The 26,272-nt window shown below is 42.8% G+C and overlaps 2 protein-coding genes across 3 annotated transcripts in view; both read left to right on the top strand.

The window, feature by feature from the left end:
* Window positions 1-9,040, top strand: part of bnc1 (basonuclin zinc finger protein 1) — a 21,608-nt gene extending 12,568 nt beyond the window's left edge. Inside the window, exons 6-11 of the mRNA XM_030793288.1 lie at window positions 3,874-3,958; window positions 5,054-5,159; window positions 5,260-5,495; window positions 6,246-6,624; window positions 6,667-8,203; window positions 8,362-9,040. Of these exons, the coding sequence (XP_030649148.1) occupies window positions 3,874-3,958; window positions 5,054-5,159; window positions 5,260-5,495; window positions 6,246-6,624; window positions 6,667-8,203; window positions 8,362-9,040 (3,022 nt within the window). The remainder of the gene's footprint in view (window positions 1-3,873; window positions 3,959-5,053; window positions 5,160-5,259; window positions 5,496-6,245; window positions 6,625-6,666; window positions 8,204-8,361) is intronic.
* Window positions 9,041-16,060: 7,020 nt separating this feature from the next.
* On the top strand, window positions 16,061-26,026 carry hdgfl3 (HDGF like 3). 2 transcript variants are annotated; one of them, XM_030766524.1, is made up of 7 exons: window positions 16,061-16,146; window positions 16,352-16,447; window positions 19,697-19,773; window positions 20,194-20,332; window positions 20,798-20,959; window positions 25,151-25,297; window positions 25,903-26,026. In XM_030766524.1, the coding sequence occupies exons 2-7, from the start codon at window positions 16,364-16,366 to the stop codon at window positions 25,927-25,929; spliced, it is 636 nt and encodes a 211-aa protein (XP_030622384.1). In that variant the 5' UTR covers window positions 16,061-16,146; window positions 16,352-16,363; the 3' UTR covers window positions 25,930-26,026. The 2 variants fall into 2 exon arrangements, with proteins under 2 accessions (XP_030622384.1, XP_030622383.1); XM_030766523.1 differs by having other exon boundaries at window positions 25,900-26,026.
* Window positions 26,027-26,272: the final 246 nt, after the last annotated feature.

The raw sequence follows: 26,272 nt of genomic DNA, 5'->3' as shown, positions 1-26,272 counted from the left end.
GACAACCATTTTAAAATATTTATCAACCTGAACATTCATTTCAACTGTTATGAATAATTCTCTTAATTCCGGTGAATTATTTGGCCCTGGTCAACCTGAGCCCATGCCATGCAGACGTCGGCACGGTAAAACTGATTATGTTTAGCGGGAGTGCGCTGGTACCTTATCGCAAGAAATATAACATTTGATCTTCAGACAGTAAACTAACATTTCATACATTTCATCTTCAGACAGTAAACTAACATCTTATACATTTCATCTCCAGACAGTAAAATAACATTTTATACATTTCATCTTCAGACAGTAAACTAACATGTCATACATTTCATCTCCAGACAGTAAACTAACATGTCATACATTTCATCTCCAGACAGTAAACTAACATCTTATACATTTCATCTTTGTTCTGAGCTTGTGCAACAGGTTTTGTTTTACTGTATTCCACCAGGCAGAAGACTTCTGGTCGAGGTTTAGTCGTGCTGAACTGTGCTTAGACACCCTTCTTTGCTCGTATGTGGTTTTTCCTGGAATTGAGATTTGAGGGAGACTTGGAGTCTTTATGGATCATTTTGACTGATGTCGTCCTCGTCAGATTCTCAGATATCGCTCGCTAAAACTGGTTTAATCGATGTTAGACGCTACACACTGCACTGGCTCAGGACGACTTTCATTTCATGACTGATGTGTGTTTGTGTGTGTGTTCAGTTTGGGCTTGTAAATATCACACAAGCTGGAGACACCTCATACATTTCACAGTCTTATTCTATGATTATGAGACGTGATGTCTGATTTATTGTCAATACGTCAGGAGTTGTCCTCAGCTTTGATGTTTCATTAATGAAGATGTTTTATGCTACATTCGTTTTTTTCATCATCTGTGTCTTCTTTTCACTCTTCACATGTTTAACAGTCACTCATTTGTTCTTCTTCTTTTTTTTTTTTTTTAAATTAGTTTCTTCTTCTTCTTCTTCTTCTTCTTCTTCTTCTTCTTCCTCTTTTTTTGTTAGATTTCTCTTTCTCTCTCTGGCACTGAGTCTGTACATTGTGGCGGTTAGTAATCCACATCAGGCTTGTCCAAATTGATTTGCTCTACAGTAAATTATTTCAACAAGGTTTACTCGGTACCATGGGCAGAGAGCAGCTGTTGGCTCTCATTATGAATATTACTGAAACATTTCTGTTGAGTCTGTAAACGTCCGTGGAAACAAACAGTGTGAGTGGGGATTTATTGTAAGAGCCAGAGAGAACAGTTTTAATTCTGTTGCAACCAGTACTTTGGCTCCAACCCACAAATGACTTGATGCAAAGTTCCTGAGATCCCAGACATTAAATAATTCGCATTCTGGAGGATTTGATTCGCTCCATCCCAACAGAGATTTTGTATCAGCTCATTCATACGTTCCCAGGATGTGTGATGAAATCTGACCTTTCAACTGTTTTGTACAGTAATGGTGACCATAGATGCATTTGCGTTTTGCTTTTGCATTTGCGTTTTGCTTTTGTGGCAGGCTGCGGTCTAGAGTGGTCCTTTGCTATGGAGAATGTATGTGTTCCCTGTTTACCATTAGCACTACCGAGAGCAGAGCTGTTTCAAATCATGTGTGTCCTCCTCCATGGTGGTGCGGGGCCGTGTGAAGCGGCATCTGGGCTTCACGTCTGAAGACCTCCCTCCCACGGCTGCATGTTATCACTTACGTCTGAGGGTCACGCTGTGCTGCCCCTTTTCACAGACTCCCCACTTTAGCATGTTCGACGAGCCCGGCTAAAGAACCGGGCTTTATTTGAACTCTGACTAAAGAGAACTTAATTAGAACGATCGACTGCAGAGTGCTGTTAGCGTGGAGATTTACCACTCCTCCAGTTTATAGGCGACACTGTAAATACACGGAACAGACCGGAAAAAAAGTCACGCAGCAGAAAACCACCAACAGTGGAAGTTTCAAGAATATCTTCCTTCTTGTCGGCTGCAGCACTAGTTTAAATCTTAAAGGTTTTTCTTCTGTGGGAAGTGTTGTGTATTCTAATGAAACAGGAAAATATATGAAAGTGAAATCTGTTAAAATGTGTCTCTGACAATTCTTAGCTTTCCACTATTCTTTTTTTTTTTTAAACAGTTTAAGAACATAAATCGTGGCAGGTCCATAAATGTCAGATAAATCCAAAATGTTTTTAAGATTAGCACCTCTTAAATGTGTTAGTTCTTCCACTCTGTCTCTGAGAGAGAGAGAGGGGAGAGAGGTGCTGTTTTGTCTGGGTTCTCAGTGTGAGTAGCGGCAGAGAGGAGAGCCATGTGGAGGAATAGAGGGCAAAGTGACTCCTCCAGGAGAAAACTCCTCTCCGCACATCTGCTCCGCATTTCTCAGTCCACACAGCCCAACACCCAGGAGTCCTGTCACAGCCTTAACACACACCCTGAACACAGAGAAGATCCGATCCATCGTTTGTCTTTGATTTCTCATTTTAAAGAACACACAGCCTGATCCAGTCTGTGATCATATCGACTCATACCACATGAAACTCCCCCTGCTACTGGGGTTTTTTGTTTGGGGTTTTTTTTTTTTTTTTTGTGCCAATGAATTTAAGTCTTATCAGCAGGGAAATTGTTTTAGCAGTAGGTCATTTACCTGTAATTTAAAGTATCTGAGACAGTTTTTTTTAAAATATATTTTTATTTGGATGGAAAAGTCTGGTTGAATTTGTTATGTGTAAAGAAAAAAATTCTACCATCAGTTTGTAATTTCAAATTTTTGCACAGCAATTTCAAAAATATTTAAAAAATGTTTTAAGTGTTTCCATAAATGAGAAATATTTCAGCTTGATGTTGATGCATTAAAGAGAAAATAGTAAATGCTTAGTAAGACCATTTCATTAGGACCATATAACTGGGACACGTTTTTCTGTTGTGTTTCTATCTCTGGTTTGACTTTAAATGAACTAACGGAGCTGTAGTCTGGCGACAGGACTCCTGAGAGACATCTGTCTGTTTTTCTCTCCCTCTCTTTGGATCATAAAATAAGTCAGTAATTAAGACGCTACAGCAGGTGTGTGTCGGAGGCGTCGGACTCCCTCCATTTTGTGTTGGCCTGAGTAAGACTTGTGCTCTGGGTGTGCTGAGTGTGATTAATTACGTTGATAAGATTAATTAATTCCTTAGATTCATGACATTAATTAGATGCTCTTCATTGTCTGACCGATAAAGTTTAGATTTCCAACTTTAGGACAAAATATTTTTACATATCAAGTTCTTATTTTTCAATGAACCTCAGGTGTGTCTGCGGTTGGGGGGGACCATTGTTAAAGGGTATGTGGTCATTAACCTCCGGCCTGTGTCATATTAGATTAGGAAAGCAGAGGCCCCAGGTCCCTGTTGTCTGTTTTCAGCTGCGGGCTGGACTGACAGTATGAGCACCGTGAGAATGCAGCTTATGCATTATTCATAACTGAGAAGAGACGCAAACATGATCCTGACAGTTTAGCCTTCAGCATTAAATGTTAAATAAAATAAAATAAAATAAGATAAGATAAGATAGAATAAAATAACATGTTAGTTCGGTGACAATTGCCATGTTGGTCTTGGCTCCAGATGTAGATGTACACATTCTAAATTTTATAGTGACCGGCGATCAGGGTAATGGTCTTTAAAATCGATTTGTCATGTCACTAGAATTTTGATACTCAAGTGTATCATTTGCCTTTTATTGCCAACTGCGCGGGTTTGGGGTTTTTGTTTTTTTTTTTTCCTTCCTCATACATTCTGTGTGAGAAGAGCAGATCCGTGAACCGTCGCTTTTTCTCCATCGGGCGTCTGTTAGGATCCTCTGACGCGGTGGAGCGCGGAGTCTGAAAGATGTGTTAACTTCTCGTGTGTCATAGAGAGTGTGGTCATATCTGTGCCCTGCTGTCCCTGCTCCGCACAGAGGCAGATCTGAGGATGACCGCAGTCTCTGCGCCGTTCACAGTCCCCCTCACGCTTTGATTACAGCACTCTGAAGCTGAGATGGGCTCGACTGAAAGGGAATAATCATGACCTACAGAATGCTGATAATACTTAAAAATAAAAAGCATTCAGTGTTTCAAGGCTATCTCTCCGTGGGCATTAAGGATGCCGTTTTCGTGCTGTTGATTCCTGCAGCTTTGACAGTGTGTAATGTTGAGAGACTTGGCGTCTTGACCGAACCATGAGCCCAGTCTACTCACTGTCCTCACCTCATAGCACTTTAAAACTCTTAAAGAGCAGGCAGGAAGCGTGGCACATCAGCGGCACAACGAATACAATATTGAGCACTTGTCCTGGGAGATAAACCCCATTAGGTGAACAAGATCCCTCCCTGCCCACTATAAAGCGTCGTCTGGCCGACCATCGCCGGGAGCTTCCATTTTCCCTCGGATGATGTCGATGGTACAGGTGTGGCTGAGAGGCCTTTGTTACTGACGATGAGCGTGAAGAAACAGCCCTGCAGCTGTGTGCGCCGCTCTCCCTCTCTCTCTCTCTCTCTCTCTCTCTCTCTCTCTGCCGGGAGGGACTGTCGACAGCCGTATAGCACAGTCCACCAGCCGCCCTAATCTCCGGGCTGTCCTCCCCTGCTTTTATACAAAACCCGTGAGTTATTTACCGAGCATGGCCAGCCTGTCCTCTCTACAGCAGCTCTGTTGTCCCTGCACAGAGTCCGATCTTACAGGCAGAGGCGTTCAGTTGTGTCTTTATTCATTAAACAGATCACTTTTGTTTGTTTGTCTTCATTTGGGGTGAATCTGACGTCATGACTCGACATGCCCAGTGGAGTGAAATCTGTTTTCCGTTCGTTCTGTAGATGAAAATCACTGTCCTCACACGTGTGACTGAAAAATCCAACAGAATAATGCAAAGGATGACCAGCATAATTCATGACTGAATTACAGAACATAATCTGTAATTATTGTTTAAATGTTATGTATTATAAAATACTGTTAGTTGGACAGAGTTATTGTTGGCGTCGGCTGTTAGCAAATACATTGCACATGTGCATTGATGGACGTGGTCCTTTGTGTTTTAATTAGCTTTGTCTCGCTGTAACAGGCTATCTGCTGCACCCTGGTGAACTGTAACTGTGATGGTTTTAAACCTGGAAAACTGAAGAGACGGCAGTGCGAGCACTGTAAACATGGCTGGGTGGCTCACGGTAAATCCACTTCAAATCTAATCACACCGCACACGCCAGCATAAAAATGTATTTTTTATTGCAGTGAATGTTTCCCTAAACGGCCTGTTTTCATTTTCAGCACTGAGCAAACTGCGGGTGCATCACCTGTACCAGGGCAGTCAGGTGGAGATCGTCCACTCCAACGTGGTGTTCGACATCTGCAGTCTGATGTTGTATGGGACACAGGCCATACCAGTACGACTCAAAATTCTTTTAGACCGGCTCTTTAGCGTCCTCAAACAGGAAGAGGTTATTCAGATCCTCAACGCACTGGACTGGACCCTGCAGGACTACATCCGTGGCTACGTTCTGCAGGTGTGTACCCGTCTCTAAACGACAGGCTTCCCTGAGAGAGGTGAAGATGGGGGTAGGGGCATGGTTTGGGGGCTGGGGAGGGGCTGTCAAAGACATCATTTTCCACAGAGCTGTTCATTCACTTTTAATGTACGCCTCTGATTAGTTCTGGGGGGTCCCACTCTGCTTCATGAAATTTGTAAATATTATTTTGTCAGGACTACCACAAAACACAGTGGTGAGCCAGCGCGATGGCTGGGTTTCGATTTGCAGATCATCAAGCATTCAGGTTGTTACGTTTAATTCATGTTAGCTACCCTAATGGTGAATGTAAAATCAAATCCTCAGCAGGCCCCTCAAACGAACGCCGTGTGATGAAATATTTATCATGGTTACAGCATGAAGTTGCTGCGTGACTTTCAAAGACTGCTAACACTCATGTGTAATTACAGCCAAGCTGAGAAGCACAGCCACTTGATCAGTGTGAAGTCCTCTGTCCTCTGATCTCCCCTGTTCACTGACGCTTTCACCGAGTGTGAAAAATCCACATGATCTAAATGAAGAAAAATTAAGATAAAGATGAAACAGTAGGCCGCTGTAATTAGGCCTCGCCTTTTTTCTTTTATGTCTACACGCATTAAATGCAAAGATGACTCTTTATTTAGGGTTACTGTCAGTCTGTCAAAGGCTGTAGAGCATTTCAATTCCCTTCTGTTTGAATCCCTTAGTTTCAGATTCATAATGCAAATGAAATTCCGTGTCTCTCTGTAGGATGTGGCTGGCAAAGTACTGGACCGCTGGGTGATTATGACCTTTGAAGAGGAGATTGCTACGCTGCAGCAGTTCCTCCGGTTCGGGGAGACCAAGTCTATCGTGGAGCTCATGGCCCTGCAGGACAAAGAGGGGCAGGCGGTCATCGTGCCCAGCACCAGGACCAACTCCGACATTCGGACGTTCATCGAGAGCTGCACCCAGCGCGGTGCCAGTCTGCCCACCAAGGCTGAGAAGCTGAGCACCAGTAACGTGCACCACTTTGAGAACTTCGTCAACAGTATGGCCTTCATGCTGCCGTACCAGCTGCTGAACTCTGTCCCCGCGCCGCTCCTGGGCTCGCACCCAGAGTCCCTCCCGTTGGAGGTACCGCAGAGACGTGAGCAGCAGGGCAGGTCGGAGGAGGCCGTCCCGACCACAGACAGCAGCCTGCTGGGGTCCAGCTCCGCCTCCTTCACCTCAGACCTGGAGAGGAACGACAACACGTTGGATGGCAGCGTCACGAAAATGGAGGCCGAGGACTTTCCCATGAGCGATAACTGTTCGGACGGTCCCTCCACGCCTTGCACGCCATCCATCAGCTCTGACATCACGCAGATGTCCCCCGACACCAAGATGAGGTCCCTGGAGAAGAACGGCGGCAGCCTCAAAAAGGGCCGAGTGTTCTGCACCGCCTGTGAGAAAACCTTCTACGACAAAGGTACGCTAAAGATCCACTACAACGCTGTCCACCTGAAGATCAAGCACAAGTGCACGATCGAAGGCTGTAACATGGTCTTCAGTTCTTTACGCAGTCGGAACCGCCACAGCGCAAACCCGAACCCGCGGCTACACATGCCAATGAACCGCAACAACCGGGACAAGGACCTCAGGACCAGCCTGTCTCCACATGAGGGCAAAGATGGAGACAAGCATACCGAGTTTGGAGCGATGGGCTCCAGCGAAACCAGGTCAGTTCCCAACTATATCATTAATAACAGTGACTCCAAGTTGCAGAGCAACTTCCCTAGCATAAGCCAAAGTGGGATCCTCTTCCCAAACCTCAAGACAGTTCAGCCAGTGCTTCCCTTCTACCGCAGCCTGGTCACCCCGGCAGAACTGGCCAACACTCCGGGAAACCTCCCTTCCCTGCCACTCGTCTCCTCCTCCGTCCCAGGAAACCCACCGGTCATGGATGCCTCATCAGAGCCAGCGCCAAAGAAGAAGTCCCGTAAGTCCAGCATGCCCATCAAGATAGAGAAGGAGGCCGTGCAGAGCGTGGAGGAGCTGGCCGATGACTCGGGCTCCGAGGACGAGGCGCACCTGGCGGGCGCAGAGAAGAGCCGCTGCGACGCCGACGCCCAGGTAGGCGTGAAAGCCGCAGCTCCAGGGTGTGAGGAGCACATGCCCGTTCACTCCGCGGACAGGGAGAACGTCTCCTCCACGCTCAAACGGCTGTTTGACTCCTCCAGTGCAAATGCAGAGCAGTACTTCGGCAGTCAGGAGGAGGACAGGCAGGAGCAAGGGCAGGGACGTGGACACGAAGGCAGCGTGATCACAACCAGCTCTCCGTCTGACACCAAACAGAGAGACGTTCACAGTATCACCAGGGGGTCAGCACAACACGAGAGCGACGCCTTTGTTAGCAAACCGTCGGCTGACAAGCCGTGCAGTGATGTGTATGAGGAAGGTGACCACAGAGCGGCCAACGGCACGTCATTCAGAAAACCTGCCGGCGAGAGGGAAGCCTCAGAGATCTGCCTAGATAACTACAGTGATCATCATATTCAGATGGACCCTCAGGCAGTCAGCTCCGGTGACAAAGATGACATGCCCCATCACTGTGAGATCTGCAGTAAAACGTTCAAGAACCCCTACAGTGTGAAAATGCATTACCGCAACGTACACCTGAAGGAGATGCACATGTGCACGGTGGAGGGTTGTAACGCGGCTTTTCCCTCCAGAAGGAGCAGAGACAGGTGAGGTCAACAGCTACACTGTCATCTCATACAGTCACCTGCTCTGTTCAAAATAAAATATTCTAATCGCTCTACATAAACATATTATAAATACGCAGTTGTTTTGAGGTCCTGAGACATGTATGTTTTTTCAGAATGTATTCTGTTGGGTTTTTTAGGCACAGTGCAAATCTGAACCTTCACCACAAGCTGTTGACCAAAGATCACTTTGGAGCGTCAAGCACAATCTATTCCTCCTCCTCTCTTTGCAGAGACATTGCCAGTGACTTTCGGCATGACTTTCTCCCCAAAGAGTCCACGGCACAGACGTCCGTGATCTTTAAAGGAAATAACCGAATGGGTCTTGTCTTCCCCATGAGTAAGGCAGCGACGGAGAGCTCCGACGGCCCGGTGGGAGTGCAGGGGGAGGATGAGGCCGTGCTGGACCTCAGCACCACCTCCGTGTCCCGCTCAGGGGGCAGCGGCCACTCCTCCTGGGACTCGGACGGGGGCAGCGAGGAAGGGCTCCCCCTGGGGGACAGTGATGAGAGCTGCGACGGGCTGAGCCTCGTGTCGGGGGAAGGTCCGACCCAGGAGAGCGGGGAGAAGTCCCCGGGCTGCCTCGGCCAGCAGATCCAGGGCGGTTCCCCCATCACCTGCCACGTCTGCCACAAGGTTTATAGCAACAAAGGCACGTTCAGGGCTCATTACAAAACCGTTCACCTCCGCCTGCTTCACAAGTGCAAGGTACCAGGATGTGAAACCACGTTCTCCTCCGTCAGAAGTCGGAACAGACACAGTCAGAACCCAAACCTACACCGGAACCTTGCCGCCAGCACAGCCCTCGGCCAGGAGTAGTTCACACGTTCTTCTCAAGTTTCCTTTTTTTTTTTTTTTTTTTTCATTTTTGTTTTGTAATTTATGTACTTGATAATTAACACTCAAAAAAACAAACACACGTGACCAAGCAGCACTTTCTGGACAAAAATGCACACACAGTATTTGGAAGAGACCTCCAGTATTGAACAATCTTGATAAATTATATTGTAAATTGCAATGAGATCAATGGCATATTCAAAGTTAAAATATGCCTATTTTCTCATTAATAACACTGATGACATGTTCCATTCTCCTGCTTAAGTGATTATCTGTGTGTCATGTTGAAATAAGAAACATAGATTGTGACATGCATAGACACAGATCAGTATTCTGGGGCAGTTAACACAGACTTGCTATGACCTCATGGAAATCCGCAACATGTAAAGACCATAAATAAATAAATAGGTAGGACGTGAACAGTCAACTTCATTGACCTGAGCTGGCATGGCCGTCGGAATACTTCCCTCATTTCAAACGACAGTTCCAGTGTTTTTCCTGTGAGGAACTGAACCGATCCCTGCATTATTCCTAAATGTGTACCCATACTGAGCTACCATAGTCACAACCTCTGCTCCTTTCTGTTCTATGCACGTATTTGGTGGTAGGACATTGCTTGCCTTACTGACAAACCTACACAGCACACACTCTGAATCAAAGACTTCACATGACTGTACATTCTATTACTTTCAACTCTCTTATACGTAATGCTCATCTCATTGTGTCCTATTTTTGAAATATCAGACCAGTGAATTTTGTTGTTAGTTGATGTTTACTTGCTGTTCATGTTTCTTTGTGACTGGAGTATTTTGTGTTTCCACAAGATCGGCCGTGAAGTTTTCGTTTTGTGGCAGGTTTGGAATTGGACCCGTAAAATCTTTGTTAAAAAAAAAAATCCTTAAATGTTCCTGTAGTGTTCCAAGTCAATAAGTTATTGTGTATGGTGTTGTATGTATAGATTTTTTTTACACTGTCTTTGTTGTTAATTGTTCTTTAGATGGCTAAAACTGACCAAAGATTTCTCTCTCTCTCTCTTTTGAAATGTGTAAAGAAAAAAAACGTAAAATCTAAAAGAAGTAGTCAGTATTACAGCGTCCTCATAGCCACATCTCAAACCGCATCATCGCTCATTTCAGTGTTTGGACAGGTTCAGTTTTTAAAAAAAATAATAATACATCTGCAAAAGTCTGTAAATGATCTAAAGAAAATTCTATTTTTGTCATGGTGTTTTTATAGACAGACTGTGCTTTGGTAAAGACTCACAGGTGCACAGTGCAAAACTCTCTCAGACCAGAGCGTCACGCTGAGATTTAAGACTCGTCTGCAGTCAGGAGCTGATGTACTATATCAGAGTCCAACACTGGCGGAGAAACAGAATGCCTAAAGAACGCTTACAAACACTATGGAAATAAATGTTTATTTAATTGTATATTTTGTGAATAGAATCATTTGTAACCTCTGAAAAGCCAAAAAGAAACAAACAAAGAAAAACGACGACCCTGTGAGAGAAGTGTTTGCTATTGGATGCTTTACATTAACTGTCAATCAATAACACAGTGAGAGCTCTCAGAGGATGTCCTCTCTCTTCTCCAGACAGGTTTCCACACAGCGCCCTGTTAGTCATCACATATTATTACAGAAAACTCACCTGATGGAAAATAGTTTTGTGATGTCATTAAGCAGAATTTTGTAAAGAAGACAAAAAAAAAAATGTCAATACATGTTCATGTTTTTGATTTACTGTAAGACATTCATTCATACTAAATAAAAAGCCATAATTGTTGCTTCGCTGTTTTTATTTTTAGCAGTTTTTAATAAAAGATATTTCATGCTGAGCACAGTTTTATAAATAAAATTTCACAATGAGAATCTAATTTCTCACAGAGTTCTGACTTAACATAACGCTCAGTTTTAGGAAGTGGGTCATTTGCTTTGGTTAATGATAAGGGGTAAATACTTTTATGGTTTAAGCAAAAACTGAAAGAATTCAGAGATAATTTTATGACAGTGAAAACATAACACCCTGATCTCCTGGAGCAGGTTAATGTAGCATAGTCAGTAGACGGGTTAGAGTGAAACCGCCTTTACAACGTAAGAACTGTGGTCCTGAGACACACTGGAAGGTTCCGGGAATGAAAGTTTAATCGCCTGTCGGCACAGAGCAGGATGATTTCTGCAACCATGTACACATACACATTTCAATGTCACTTCCTCGCCGAATCACAATACCAATTAAAACAGCAAATCTGAAACAGAATTTCCCACAGCACCTGTAAAATAAAAAAAAATTTAAAAAATGATTTTTCTTCCTCTCCTATTGTGTATTGTATCAAATATTTTTTACTCCTTAGGATATGAGACTGTTGCTCGTTGTTGCCTGAATGCACTGAAAGAAACAGGGAGTTTATTAATAGGTAACTGACAATCTTGTAAGCAGTTTGAATGAATATATTTGATTTGTGTTTTCTACCTGTGTTATGGTGAATCCCTGTCTTTGTTTGTGAGTGTTAGTATGAGGCCAGTTCGCTGCTGTTCCATACAGGCGCACAGTGGTTCCCATACAGTCACACAGTGGTTCTCATAAGGCGCTTTCGCACCGAACAGTTCTAGGGTCTAATTCGATAGGAACTACCCCCTGTGGAGCTTCCCCTAGAACTACATTCATTCTAGGGCCTTTTTTCTGTTTGCTTTCGCACCGCCAGTAGGAACGCTGAAGTGACGTAAGCCGGCCGACGGTATAGCAGCTAAGAGCTGTTGTTTATGACTAACCAGGATAGGTGCACATTTTGAAGTACAAATTTAATGACTTTTAAGACCTTTTAAATACCTCCAAAAGGAAAAAAAGAACCATTACTGCGGCAAAAGAAATCGACAAACTAGACTACAGTATACGCAATGAGTTTTATTGAATTTGAATGACAGAAATATTGATTGCACATTAGATAACCTATAACTGTGTTCTCATTAACGAAAATAAAATTGTATGGCGATAGACCCAGTCCAATGGAGAAAATAATTTCCCAATGCATTTATGCATTTACCACCGCAGTAGCAGTGAATGACTTGATGGGCATAGTACTTTTCGGGTGCTAGCATAGCGCTTGTGCCTGACCCTTGCTCGCGGCATCGTGTTTTTTTTTTCCCCTTTTTCCCCGCCGCAGCCCTCAAATCGTAAGCTGGATAAACACATTCTTATTTTAGGTTAAAATGCGGATCACAGCCACACAAGCAGACACACAAGCACCTACCGAAGCGGAGTGTACGCTACCTCTTCAATGTACAAATATACATTGGACGTTGCAAAATGGTCATTGTTGGGGGATATAAAATACCGGTAAAATAAAACATAAAAACATATGTGCCCCCTCCTACAATTCCAGACATTTTGAGACATGAATATCAAAAGCTAAATGAAATACGTTCTAAGACTTTATATTTTGCACGGATCTTTAAAAATGGCGGTTGCAATCATCGTATACCTGCGTCTGGACCAATGGCTGTACACATACGTCACAAGGTTCCTATTGTGCTGCAAAAGTACCTACCCTGGAGTAGGGGCTAAAAAAGCCCCTCAAAACGGCGTTCTTAGAACTAAAATCGTTCTAAGTTCCTGCGGTGCGAACACGCCAAAAAGGGGGTACTTTCTCCAACAGTTCTAAGAACTATGAAAAGTTCCTCCGGTGCGAAAGCGCCTATACAGTCACAGTGGTCCCCATACAGTCACACAGTGGTTCCCATACAGTCACACAGTGGTTCCTATACAGTCCCACAGTGGTTCCTATACAGTCCCACAGTGGTTCATCATACAGTCACGCAGTGGTTCCCATACAGTCACACAGTGATTCCTATACAGTCACACAGTGGTTCCTATACAGTCACACAGTGGTTCCCATACAGTCACACAGTGGTTCATTCTAGAAATAGATGTAGAAACATTTTGCCTTGTAGGGTTAGTGTTTTATAATGATGGAAATTGACCAGAAATTACAAGCTTAAAGGTCTCTTTTAAGTGGGTGAACAAATACGTTATGCAATTCTTTAAAGAGGAGTTGAAAAAAAAACCCATTTCTACTGAAAGCATTACGTAACATCTCCTACTGTAAAAACGAGTGTTCGTACAAACTCAACCTGACCACTCAGCATGGAAAGAAGAAATTTCCAAGTTTAATTTGTCTGTAGTACAAGATCTCTGATTCTTCACATCTTTTTCTTTTCTTTTCTTTTTTTTTTTTTGTTTCGTCAGAGAGGCAATGTCGAGAAATGTAAATGAATAAGGGTTATTATATGGCATTATGTGGCATGTTGGAGAGTGAAGGTTGTTCCAGCTTTGTGGAGGTATATGGGGTGCTTACAGTGAAACAGTGCTTTATGTGGGCTGAGAGTACTCATACGCTGGTGCTATCGAATGGACAGACACTGTGGAGGAGTGTGAGCGGAGGAGAGGATGGATTAACCACAGGAACTTGGGAAACGGATGAATGTGAGGACTTATTCCTGGGCACACTTGCCACAAAAGGCCAGCAGGTGACTTCTGTCCCTCATTATACACTGTGTGTGTGTGTGTGTGTGTGTGTGTGTGTGTGCGCGTGCTGTGGGAGGGGCAGAGGAAGAGAGTAAATGAACTCATCTTATACAAGTAGTCTGTCAGTATATGAGTATGTGTGTTTAGATGAACCAACACACATTCATATACACCTTCTCTTTCCCTCTCTGTCTCTCTCTCTCTCTCACACACACACACACACACTCACACCTGACCCTGTGCAGCCCCTTGGACAGTCTCACTGTTTTACATTATTATTGAACACACACAGTGTGCAGAGACTGGGAGCTGATCAGTGTGTATGAGGGCTTACCCCCAGAACTGCCTGGGCAGACAGAATACAGGATGTAGATGAAGAGCAGGGTGAATCTCTACAGAGAAAGGCAACTGTCTCACACAGTGGTTAACATCATTCCACTGCTCACTTCTTCTGAATCCTCTCATTTTTTTTTTTTTTTAATTACTGAAGAAAATTTATCAAAAGTGTGTGTGTGTGTGTGTGTGTGTGTGTGTGTGTGTGTGTGTTATTTGTGTGCCCCACATTAAAGATATGGAGGGGGGGGGGGGGGCGCAAACCAAAGTTGTTATTAAAGTGGAGTTACATGTAAATGTTTAGTTTCCATTTTTCTAACACACTGCAAACACAGGGACTTGCGATTTAGTATCGCTGTGTCAGAGCTGGAGGACAACGTGGAAAACATTTGACAGAGCTTGCTATGAAATGCAACGGTGACTTTGAACTGAATTTAATCAAACTGTCAAAAAAATAAGTTAACAAATAGTTATTTCAGTCTGCGCCGTAACATAAGAGAAGCGCGAGAACCTTCTCCGAGTTCTTAGCGTTTTCGTCCGATAGCGTAGACAAGTTTCACCGTTTTTATACTCGGGCCTTGCACACAGGGAGGGATCGGTAGGTTTTTCACTGAATAAAAAGTGACAGCGTGGACCGTTTATGACCATGTACCACATTAAATGTAATTCACTTCATTCTGTGTAATGTTGCGTGTATTTGTACAGTTTGCCAGTGTTTTCTTAATGTTTCAGATTTATAAGACATATTCTATGCAAAAAAAAATTATATATATGTATATGGTTTGAAGAGCAACAAGACACTTTAGACTGAGTTAAGACAAGTCAGACGCTAAGCTCTCCTTCATTAATGTTGTGGAGAGAGTAATATTGGTGCTGAAGTGATTAATCAGAGTACAGGGGAATTATGGCTTGGTCGGGGTAACAGACGCCTACCCTCGTAAACAGAAGTGAGTGGAGAATTTTGATGAGAAAGTGAAGAATCAAAGTAGATGAATAATAAATTATACGATCAGTGCTGACATACATACATACATACATACATACATACATACATACATAGATACATATATATATACACACACACACACACACACACATATATACATATATAAAGTACATAAGTTCGAAACGCGAACAACGCCCTCTATCGGAAGCATTATCAGATTATTTAAATCAGGTCTATAGGCCAATTGCCCCCTCTTGTGTTGAAAAGTGAGTTTAACTGGTAGGCAGAACACATTCGACTTTTCGCCTTTGCTTTTCCCCTCTCCGTTTTGGACCCTGTGGACTGTGCGGCCCATGACAGTCGCCAGTGTCGTATGAGAGCTCAGGATTAATCTCTTCATTAATGAAGAAACTGTCTACAGAGTGTTTTATACCTTTACTGATGATATGATATATTGACAAATTCTTAATAGTCTTCACATATTACAGGGGCTTCTGTCACAATATTACAATCTGTTCACAGATTTTTACAAATATCTTACATATTTTATATATTATATACAGACAGAGACCTCAGCCAGATACAGTGTATACAAATAATCCCATTTTAAAGGATTTTGTGTGATTTTTTAAATTGCTATCTAATATCTTTTACACTGTCAACAAAATAAATTCATTTTTATATACTTATTCCTTTCAAGATCTAGACTGGAGACCTTTTTCTACATTCATTTAAAATTTGAAAAATCTTAAACCTGTAATATACAGTGAAATTTACACCTGACTTTATTTTAAAATGAAAATTGGCGTTCTATTTTAGTCACATTCATAAGAGTATATGCAACAGAACCTGGCATAATTCGTTTTAACGTATTATTAGCCCTCTCTAATCTGTTTACCGTTTATTCATGTTGAGACTAATGTCATTTAAGAGTGTTACAAGCTCTTTGGTACCACATGACCTTTTGGTAAAAGGAATAACTCATTTTATGACTATGATTACTGTCAAATTGCTTCTTTCTTTGAATCAACTTCCTCGGGGTGGTGAATGTAACCTATTATTGGACACGGGCCTATGTAAAGCCAAAATAGTGGCCGTGTCGCAGTTGAGTTGACAGTTCATACAAAAATTGTTAAGAATCCATATCCTCGGTGCTCGACAGTCTCACCGCGTTTCAAATGCATCAGGGAAGAATTGGGGCCGCTTTTTCTATTTCGTGCATGTTGTGGCAAATTACCAAAATCAACGGGAACCACATCTTCGGCTTTTCACGACGACAGGATTCAGGTTTCTTACCGTACTTTCTGTAATCTACACACACATTTTGTGATTGAAGAAGAGGAGGAAAGCACTGTTTCCAGGGCCTTTCCGCGTTTTAATTATTTATTTCCTCATAAACTGCAGTCTTGCTATCAAAACATTGATGGGAGATCATTTCCCACAGTGTTGCGAACCACTATAAATTTTTGATATAATTTTGATACTGTCGTAGTGTGCAGTTGAAATGGCTCGACCTCGGCCTCGGGAGTACAAGGCTGGAGATCTGGTTTTTGCAAAAATGAAAGGATATCCACACTGGCCAGCGAGGGTGAGTATGAGATACAGCCGAGTTGAAAGGCTGGGAGGCGGGGTTGATTCGAACAGTACAACCGGTGCTGCAGAACAGAGGATGCTGTTACGCTTCTTACTGCTCTTTCTTTTGGTTCTTCATTTTTCATTTCAAAACGACACGAGACACCACTTGTCCACCTTTATAGAGAAGCATAGGCTACATTGTATCGTGTTGGACGTACTGTAGTTCTAGTAATGTGTGTGTGGAAGGCATGACGTTTCGTCGATAAATGAGAATTATTCTCTCTCTCGTTCGGTGCTAAAATCCCTACAACACGTATTGTGTGATTATTTTGCCATGGTTAATAATTCAAATATGCCTGAGTGATTTTCAGGTTTTTACACTGGAATAGTTTTGGTGTTTAATGTAACAAGCTAAAAAAAATTAGCTCGTTAGCTTGGCTCGGCGTCGGACCGCCCTCCTCCGCTATGTGTGTTGTTGGCCATAGAACCGTCACAGCCTTGCCGAGCATTGTTTACTACAGCCTGTCACACCTCATGTTACCGGATTTGCCCGTTTGAATGAAAACCACTTTGAAAGATGCGAAGTTTCGGCGCTTTCAGCGCATACGCGCGAATGACATGCCGCCCTCTTGTAATTGTGCCAATAAACATTTACACGTTTATTTACTGTGTGCTCCTTTTGTAAAAAGGATGTTACCGTGAATGTGATCATCAGAGGCTGTTTGGTATTAGACGCAGTTTTAGCGTTTTATACCTTCAGATAAACATGGTCAAAACGTTAGATTCCATTTAGTTTACCTCTCCTGCTTGTATGATCAATGTACAAACACACCTGTCTTTCAATAACAGCAGCAGGACAAAGGCCAAAAGAGGACTAAGTTCTCCGCGCCTTAATATTATCTACACTGAACTTTAGACATGCCTATACGAGCGCATTAGTTAATCGTTTTGTTTTCGTCCTATGCACAACTGAAGCAAACACTTAGTCTACGTCTTTGTTCTTCTCTGAGTGACTTTATTAGCTTTAAACTTATGACAAGAAAACCAGCATCATGTAGAATGAATAATAGTTTCACCCGAAATCTCGTTTCTCGTGTCATTGAATTCACGAAAATAGGCTAATTGTTATTTTGAAAAGTGATTGTCTCTCACAATATTTTCAGCATTCACGTGTAATCTGAGAGGTTTTGTGCTTACAGTTTGTCGCCCTCCAATATTTTAATCTGTCGCATTACACGTGTTGCGTTCTCTCCTATAATGATCTGGTATGAGTACGTACTGTTAAGGAATTATGTATTGCTCTAGGTAAGGGAGAATAAACTCATAGATTTGAACGGTCCTGCCAAAGCAATATACAGGTGTATTACGCTTAAGATGCACTGATCTTCTACACAACAACTAAAACAGAACAACTTTAATGGACTTTTTTTTTTTTTTTTTTTTTTGACTATGTGATTTTTACAGAGGAGATAATAAGAAACTCTTGTTGATTCAGATAATCTACCAAACACATAGTGCAGTAATCATTGTCAGGTGAGCACCTCAGAGAGGCTGTGTATGAAGAAGCGCAGCCGTGGTTTCACTATGAAAGAGCCACGCGCCAACGACGTGCATTATATTCAGACATGTCGTTTTTACATTTCTGAATATAAGAAAAGGTTCATATGTCATGTGAGGAATCAATACATTTGATTTTATTTTTTTGTTGTTGTTTGTTTGTTTGTTTTTATTGTGGATATAGTTATAGTCTTGCCTTTATCGGTCCAGTTATGATCACTTTTCAAAGTGGATTTCTCTCCTGTTAGTTGCTGGAGCTTGTTTTTGATTGGGCAGATGCGGTGATTTAGTTTCACTTCCTCTAGTGCGTCTTCTGTGAATTCCCAGGGGAGCTTTGGCTCACTGCCGCCTGTTTTCCACGGGATTTTACTACTAGTTACTAGACATTTCCAGACATGTCAATGCAAAGTCAGGTACTCAGCAGGACCAAACAGAGTGAAAGACAATCATATTTGTGTTAAATTGATCTTAACAGCGTATTTATAACAGTATAATACTACATTAGTAATCCCACAGTTAATTTATACTGATGTTTTATGGCTCTGTGTAGTGTTTTAACTCAGTGGAGTGAAGTGCCTGTGATTATGTTTTATCTATAAGTGTCATAAACTGTTGTTTCTGTACTCAGTATCAGTGGCTGTAGCAGTGCCGTATGCAGGCTGACTGGGTCACATTAGCTGATCCTAGCCTTCAGAGCACTCCACTGCATGAGCATAATTGGCTCATTACCGCCCTACCTGTGACCAATCAGTCACATTGGGCTGTCCTTGCTCCTCCCACCCCCTCAGAAACTGCCTGATCAGGTGGCTGATCCTCTCTGGCCTCAGGCACAATTAGCTCCCCCCTGCTTCTCTCTCTCACAGTGATGCTTCTGAATAATGATAGGGGATTCACAAGTCAAATACACTTCGCTTGGGTCTGAGGTGTAATATGTCAGACTTCCTTGGCCTTGAGCTGTGAATAACCCAGTGAATGTTCAACTGGGGTCATTACGGAGCTGTGCATGGGAAGATGATCATGCTTTTTACGTGTGAAAAAAATACAAACCCAGAGGACCAGTAAAACATTCAACTCATCTCTTCCTGACACAACTGAGTCTGACATCCCAGGCTTCTGGATCATAGTGTATTTATATTTTACATAGGTTCTTTTTTATCATATATACACACATGTCCTTAGTAATATTAATGCCATCACTGTCGGTCTCCTGGCCATTTTACAGACACTTCAGTGTATGGGCTGTGTTTTGCAAATCTGGGACCAGTTTTATGTCATTTTTGACAGTATTAAAAGTGTTGTTCCTGTGAATGGTCCTGTGGATGATCGGTTTTACTGTATGGTTTGTAAACTGAGTTTCATTCATAATCCTAAGTGGCCTGAGTTTGAACTGGACTGAGCCCAGCTCGGACCGCTGCTTTGGTCACTCATAACCTTAAATGTTAATGATGATGTGAGAGGCACAACATTTGTAAGACTAACATGTCCATGAATGCATGACTTTCACACACTGAGCAGAAAAGATTCAACAAATCTCAACTCCTTCACCCGACTCACCAGACCCATGTCAGACATTAACCATGGTCCCCGTCATGCCAGTCCGGAGCTGCTGAATGGTGCAGAAAACAGTGTTGCTGTTTGGAAAATGATAAAATTGTGAAATATTGCATTTTCTTACGTCTGTGTGTGTTTTAATTTGTCCCCTCAGATCGATGAGCTTCCTGAGGGAGCAGTGAAGCCACCTGCCAACAAATATCCCATCTTCTTCTTCGGGACCCACGAAACGTACGCATGTGCATCTCTGCTTCATTAGCATAAAACCGTATGCGATAGAGTTAGTGTTAGTTTTCATGTATCTGCATTTACACAGAAGCCAGGTAGAAAATGAACAGTTCAAAAAGAATTTGGAAATCTGGGTATGATTTGGGGCAGCTGCAGTAGACCAGTATAGTCTAACGTCATTTCAGTTTTGTTGTTTATGTAGCTGTGTCATGAAACCATCTCACAGGTACTGTGGTTATTTTAGTGAGCCCTTTAAAGTCTCTTATGTCACAGTTACAACAACAGAGCCAGGGGTGTCCTCTCTAACTCACAGTCAGGGGTGTCCTCTCTAACACACAGAGGACTCCACACACTTCGATGTGTTTGTTTTCATTCTTCCGCTGTTCAGGTTCTCCTGACTTCTCTGTTCTTTTCTCTCTACAGCGCGTTCCTCGGCCCAAAGGATCTGCTTCCATATAAGGAGTACAAAGACAAGTTTGGCAAGTCAAATAAAAGAAAAGGATTCAATGAAGGTTTATGGGAAATTGAAAATAACCCTGGAGTGAAGTTCACGGGTTATCAGGTTGGTTACTATGACTCTAGGATGAGTTTCATTCAGAGTGGGCCCGACTGCTGCTTGCCTGACTGCCTGTATTAAAGCTCACATAGCTAAACCATCACAGTTTAATTTTTAGCCTTTTAATTTAACACTAGAGATGCATTCATTCCAAAATATAATTGCTGAATCACCATGTGTTTTTTAATTAGTGTAATCTCTCAGAGCCAGAGGTGTGTTTGATGCCAGTGTGGCTTGCTGTGTCTTGCTTGTATACTGAAGATTGCTTGTGTGTGTGTGTGTGTGTGTGTGTGTGTGTGTGTGTGTGTGTGTGTGTGACTCTGGGTTTTGTGTCCTGCATGTGTTCTGAGGATTGCTTGTGTGCGTGTGTGTATGTGCCTGTGTGTGCACGTGTGTGTGTGTGTGTGTGCACACGTGTGTGTGTGTGTGTGTGTGTGTGTGACTCTGGGTTTTGTGACTCTGTGCACGCAGGCCATCCAGCAGCAAAGCTCCTCGGAGACGGAGGGAGAGGGCGGGAACACTGCTGACGCCAGCAGCGAGGGAGAGGAGGGTGATTCTATTGAGGAAGATGACAAGGGGAAACTGAAAGGGGATAAGATCGGCTCGAAACGGAAAAAGACCAGCTCCTCAAAGGTATCAGAATTTTTAAAAGAAAAAAGAATGTGAGACTGGTGAGGATATGGAGGACATAGTTTTCTCTTTATAATCAAAAAATCATTGATGTTCATTGAATTGATAAATCTCCGTCTGCACATACACCCAAGTCTGCATGTACATCTGTAAAAAAGCTAAAGATCAGACAGAGTGGTATGTCTGTTAAACACTTATAGAGCAGACAGAGCGGTGTGTCTGTTAAACACTTATAGAGCAGACAGAGCGATGTGTCTGTAAAACACTTATAGAGAAAACAGAGTGGTGTGTCTGTTAAACACTTATAGAGCAGACAGAGCGGTGTGTCTGTAAAACAATTATAGAGCAGACAGAGCGGTGTGTCTGTTAAACACTTATAGAGAAGACAGAGCGGTGTGTCTGTTAAACACTTATAGAGAAGACAGAGCGGTGTGTCTGTTAAACACTTATAGAGCAGACAGAGCGGTGTGTCTGTAAAACACTTATAGAGAAGACAGAGCAGTGTGTCTGTTAAACACTTATAGAGCAGACAGAGCGGTGTGTCTGTAAAACACTTATAGAGCAGACAGAGCGGTGTGTCAGTAAAACACTTATAGAGCAGACAGAGCGGTGTGTCTGTAAAACACTTATAGAGCAGACAGAGCAATGTGTCAGTAAAACACTTATAGAGCAGACAGAGCGGTGTGTCAGTAAAACACTTATAGAGCAGACAGAGCAATGGGTCAGTAAAACACTTATAGAGCAGACAGAGCGGTATGTCAGTAAAACACTTATACAGCAGACAGAGCGGTGTGTCTGTTAAACACTTATAGAGCAGACAGCGCGGTGTGTCTGTAAAACACTTATAGAGCAGACAGAGCGGTGTGTCTGTAAAACACTTATAGAGCAGACAGAGCGGTGTGTCTGTAAAACACTTATAGAGCAGACAGAGCGGTGTGTCAGTAAAACACTTATAGAGCAGACAGAGCGGTGTGTCTGTACAACACTTATAGAGCGGACAGAGCAGTGTGTCTGTACAACACGTATAGAGCAGACAGAGCGGTATGTCTGTTAAACACTTATAGAGCAGACAGAGCGGTGTGTCTGTACAACACTTATAGAGCAGACAGAGCGGTGTGTCTGTAAAACACTTATAGAGAAGACAGAGCGGTGTGTCTGTAAAACACTTATAGAGCAGACAGAGCAATGTGTCAGTAAAACACTTATAGAGCAGACAGAGCGGTGTGTCTGTAAAACACTTATAGAGCAGACAGAGCAATGGGTCAGTAAAACACTTATAGAGCAGACAGAGCGGTATGTCAGTAAAACACTTATAGAGCAGACAGAGCGGTGTGTCTGTTAAACACTTATAGAGCAGACAGCGCGGTGTGTCTGTACAACACTTATAGAGCAGACAGAGCGGTGTGTCTGTAAAACACTTATAGAGCAGACAGAGCGGTGTGTCTGTAAAACACTTATAGAGCAGACAGAGCGGTGTGTCAGTAAAACACTTATAGAGCAGACAGAGCGGTGTGTCTGTACAACACTTATAGAGCGGACAGAGCAGTGTGTCTGTACAACACGTATAGAGCAGACAGAGCGGTATGTCTGTTAAACACTTATAGAGCAGACAGAGCGGTGTGTCTGTACAACACTTATAGAGCAGACAGAGCGGTGTGTCTGTAAAACACTTATAGAGAAGACAGAGCGGTGTGTCTGTAAAACACATATAGAGAAGACAGAGCGGTGTGTCAGTAAAACACTTATAGAGCAGACAGAGCGGTGTGTCTGTTAAACACTTATAGAGCAGACAGAGCGGTGTGTCTGTACAACACTTATAGAGCAGACAGAGCGGTGTGTCTGTAAAACACTTATAGAGAAGACAGAGCGGTGTGTCTGTAAAACACATATAGAGAAGACAGAGCGGTGTGTCTGTAAAACACTTATAGAGAAGACAGAGCGGTGTGTCTGTTAAACACTTATAGAGCAGACAGAGCGGTGTGTCTGTTAAACACTTATAGAGCAGACAGAGCGGTGTGTCTGTACAACACTTATAGAGCAGACAGAGCGGTGTGTCTGTAAAACACTTATAGAGAAGACAGAGCGGTGTGTCTGTAAAACACATATAGAGAAGACAGAGCGGTGTGTCTGTAAAACACTTATAGAGAAGACAGAGCGGTGTGTCTGTTAAACACTTATAGAGAAGACAGAGCGGTGTGTCTGTTAAACACTTATAGAGAAGACAGAGCGGTGTGTCTGTTAAACACTTATAGAGCAGACAGAGCGGTGTGTCTGTTAAACACTTATAGAGAAGACAGAGCGGTGTGTCTGTTAAACACTTATAGAGCAGACAGAGTGGTGTGTCAGTAAAACACTTATAGAGCAGACAGAACGGTGTGTTAATAAAACACTTATAGACAGAGCGGTGTGTCTGTTAAACACTTATAGAGCAGACAGAGCGGTGTGTCTGTACAACACTTATAGAGCAGACAGAGCGGTGTGTCTGACATGCACAGAGGTAAGGGTTTGATGTACTCTCTACACTACACTACAGCTGGTGTGTAATGTCTTTTCAAAATGCATGTCTGAATTCACCAACATTCAGTCATTTGGTCAGTCAGTCAACTGGTCATTCAGTCATTTGGCAAACACTTTTGACCACGGCGAATAGGCTCAAATTAGCACATCTCATTATGGGCTACATTGTGTGGGAGATGATCATGTGGAGTGGCCACATGCATATAATAAAATTGTACAATTTAATTATCACATTTAAATGATGTCATTGAATTTCAGTAACCTCTGCTAGACCGCATTAATTAATCCTCTGATATCATGAAAATGATGAACTAGAACATTAATAATAGTGTCATAGCTTGTAAATTAAGTTTTTACAACGTGCAGATATTTCAAATAAATAAATAACCTGGTCTCTATAGTGTGAGCTTGTGCTTAGCAACAACTGTTGCTTAGCAACAGGAGTCCATTGCGCCTATCAGATATTACATGCAACGATATAGTAGCTTTAGAGTGGCCTTATGAAATTGTTAAAATGTGTAGGATGCATATGATTTTGGAGTTTTAGGTTAGGTTCTTTTCTGGAGTATTGTTAAAATCCATTTTCTTTTTATGTCAGTACAGTGGTTTCTTGTTCAAATATTACTCTAATTTAATACTAAAGTTGTAGTCTTGCATTGGAGCTTTCACAATTGAATCAGCTGAAGCTGCTCTTTAAACCAGACCTCACAGTGTTAACCGTGTCGGACCCAACAGTGTTAACTGTGTCAGACCCAACAGTGTTAACTGTGTCAGACCTCACAGTGTTAACCGTGTCGGACCCAACAGTGTTAACTGTGTCAGACCCAACAGTGTTAACTGTGTCAGACCTCACAGTGTTAACTGTGTCGGACCCAACAGTGTTAACTGTGTCAGACCCAACAGTGTTAACTGTGTCAGACCTCACAGTGTTAACTGTGTCGGACCCAACAGTGTTAACTGTGTCAGACCCAACAGTGTTAACTGTGTCAGACCTCACAGTGTTAACCGTGTCGGACCCAACAGTGTTAACTGTGTCAGACCTCACAGTGTTAACTGTGTCAGACCTCACAGTGTTAACCGTGTCGGACCTCACAGTGTTAACTGTGTCAGACCTCACAGTATTAACCGTGTCAGACCTCACAGTGTTAGCTGTGTCAATAGCTACGGTTATATGCACACATTTGTATCATTCGGATTGAAATCATTCCGGTTGCTGATTCCGAAGGTACTGTTTACATGAATGCGATCGGATAGTTTGTGCGCATTTACATGTCACAAGCGTACAATCGGAATCCATTGCAAATGTAATGAAATGGCCTTGCACCGACCTGTTCAACGTAGTTGAAGGCCATATAAAAATCTCTAAGCCGATCGAAGTGTTCACATGAAGCATTTTCATTCCGACTGAGCTTGAATCAGATTATTAACAGAATATTAGGCTCCATGCAAATGCACCTAATGTTTCTTCATTTGACCTGTGGAGGGAAACCAGGCTGTCTGGAAAGCCATGTTTCCTCCATCCAAGTGTCAGGTGTAAAACCTCCATACTGATAGATCATGCTGAAATATCATACTGAAATATCATACTGGAATATCATAGGTGTTGGTGTGTAACAGCTTTTACTGCAGGCTGGTCCTATGGTCTGTATTTTGTTTTGTTTTGTTTTTGTTTCATAGAAGTCCTCAAAGCTGTCCAGGAAGTGCTCCGCGGAGGAGGAGCTGGATAAGGACGGGAAAGAGGACGACCACAAGAGCAGCTCTGACCCCGGCGACCCCGACAGTGACGTCCAGAACACGGCAGACAGCAAGACGTGCAGTCAAGGGGTAAACTCACAGTCACAGCGTTTTGCCTCAGTGCACAGATACAAACACACGTTTACTGCTCTCAGAATACACTGAGTCACCGGGACACGCACAGACGGGCAAAGAAACTGCCGTCATAACTCAGGCAGAGAGAGCTGCTGTGGGTTTACTTCAAAGAGGGTTTCCATGGAACTGTGGACTAGGCCTGTGGTAACGACAAGACCCAGACTTGTCAAAAGTTACAAATGAAGATTGTGAGTGTGCCAGGAACACACCCGTGTAATCTAAAGAATGCCGTGAACCAGCGAAGACGAGGGGAGAGGTTTTAGTCTAGAGGTCTTCTGCAGCGCTCGCTCGTTTTGTCTTTGTCCAAATTTGAATTTAGAAACAGAGACCTGTCAAATACTGAACACGTATATTGTTATAACACAGTCTATAGAATCACCAGCAGGGGGCAGGAATCCCCCATTTACAGCAGATTAGCCACCACAACAGTCAGAGTATGAGTACTGTACTTGCTTTTGACTACTGATTTGAAGCATTTTGATTGGGTGTTTGTATTTGTATTTACTGTCATGTGGTAGGATGGCACTGTCCATTCTCACATCTGTCCATTTCTCCAGCAGAACCAGCTACTCCGAGAAGAACATTAAACGTCGCAGAACCGTTCATCCTGGTTGTTACGCGATACTGAGATCACGTGACCATTGAGATAACACCACCTCACAAATTCAGAAGATCATAACAACTACCACCCTCTCACATTCATCTGTTTTTCATAATGTGGTCCGATAATGTGGTCCAATCCGACAAACATAATATTGTGGTCCAATCTGACAAACACAATAAGCTAAAACTCATTTGACGGAACACGAGCTCAGACTCTCGCGGACACACCCGTTCTTATCCTCACACTTTTCTATCGAAAGGCAAAATGTAAGATAGTTGTCAGTTGATATTAGCATAATTTAATAGCTTAATCTCTCACATTAAATT

This window comes from Chanos chanos, chromosome 2 (genome assembly GCF_902362185.1).
Source record: "Chanos chanos chromosome 2, fChaCha1.1, whole genome shotgun sequence".
NCBI lineage: Eukaryota > Metazoa > Chordata > Actinopteri > Gonorynchiformes > Chanidae > Chanos > Chanos chanos.
Note: the sequence above shows the minus strand (reverse complement) of the source record. Positions and strands in the feature narration are given on the sequence as shown.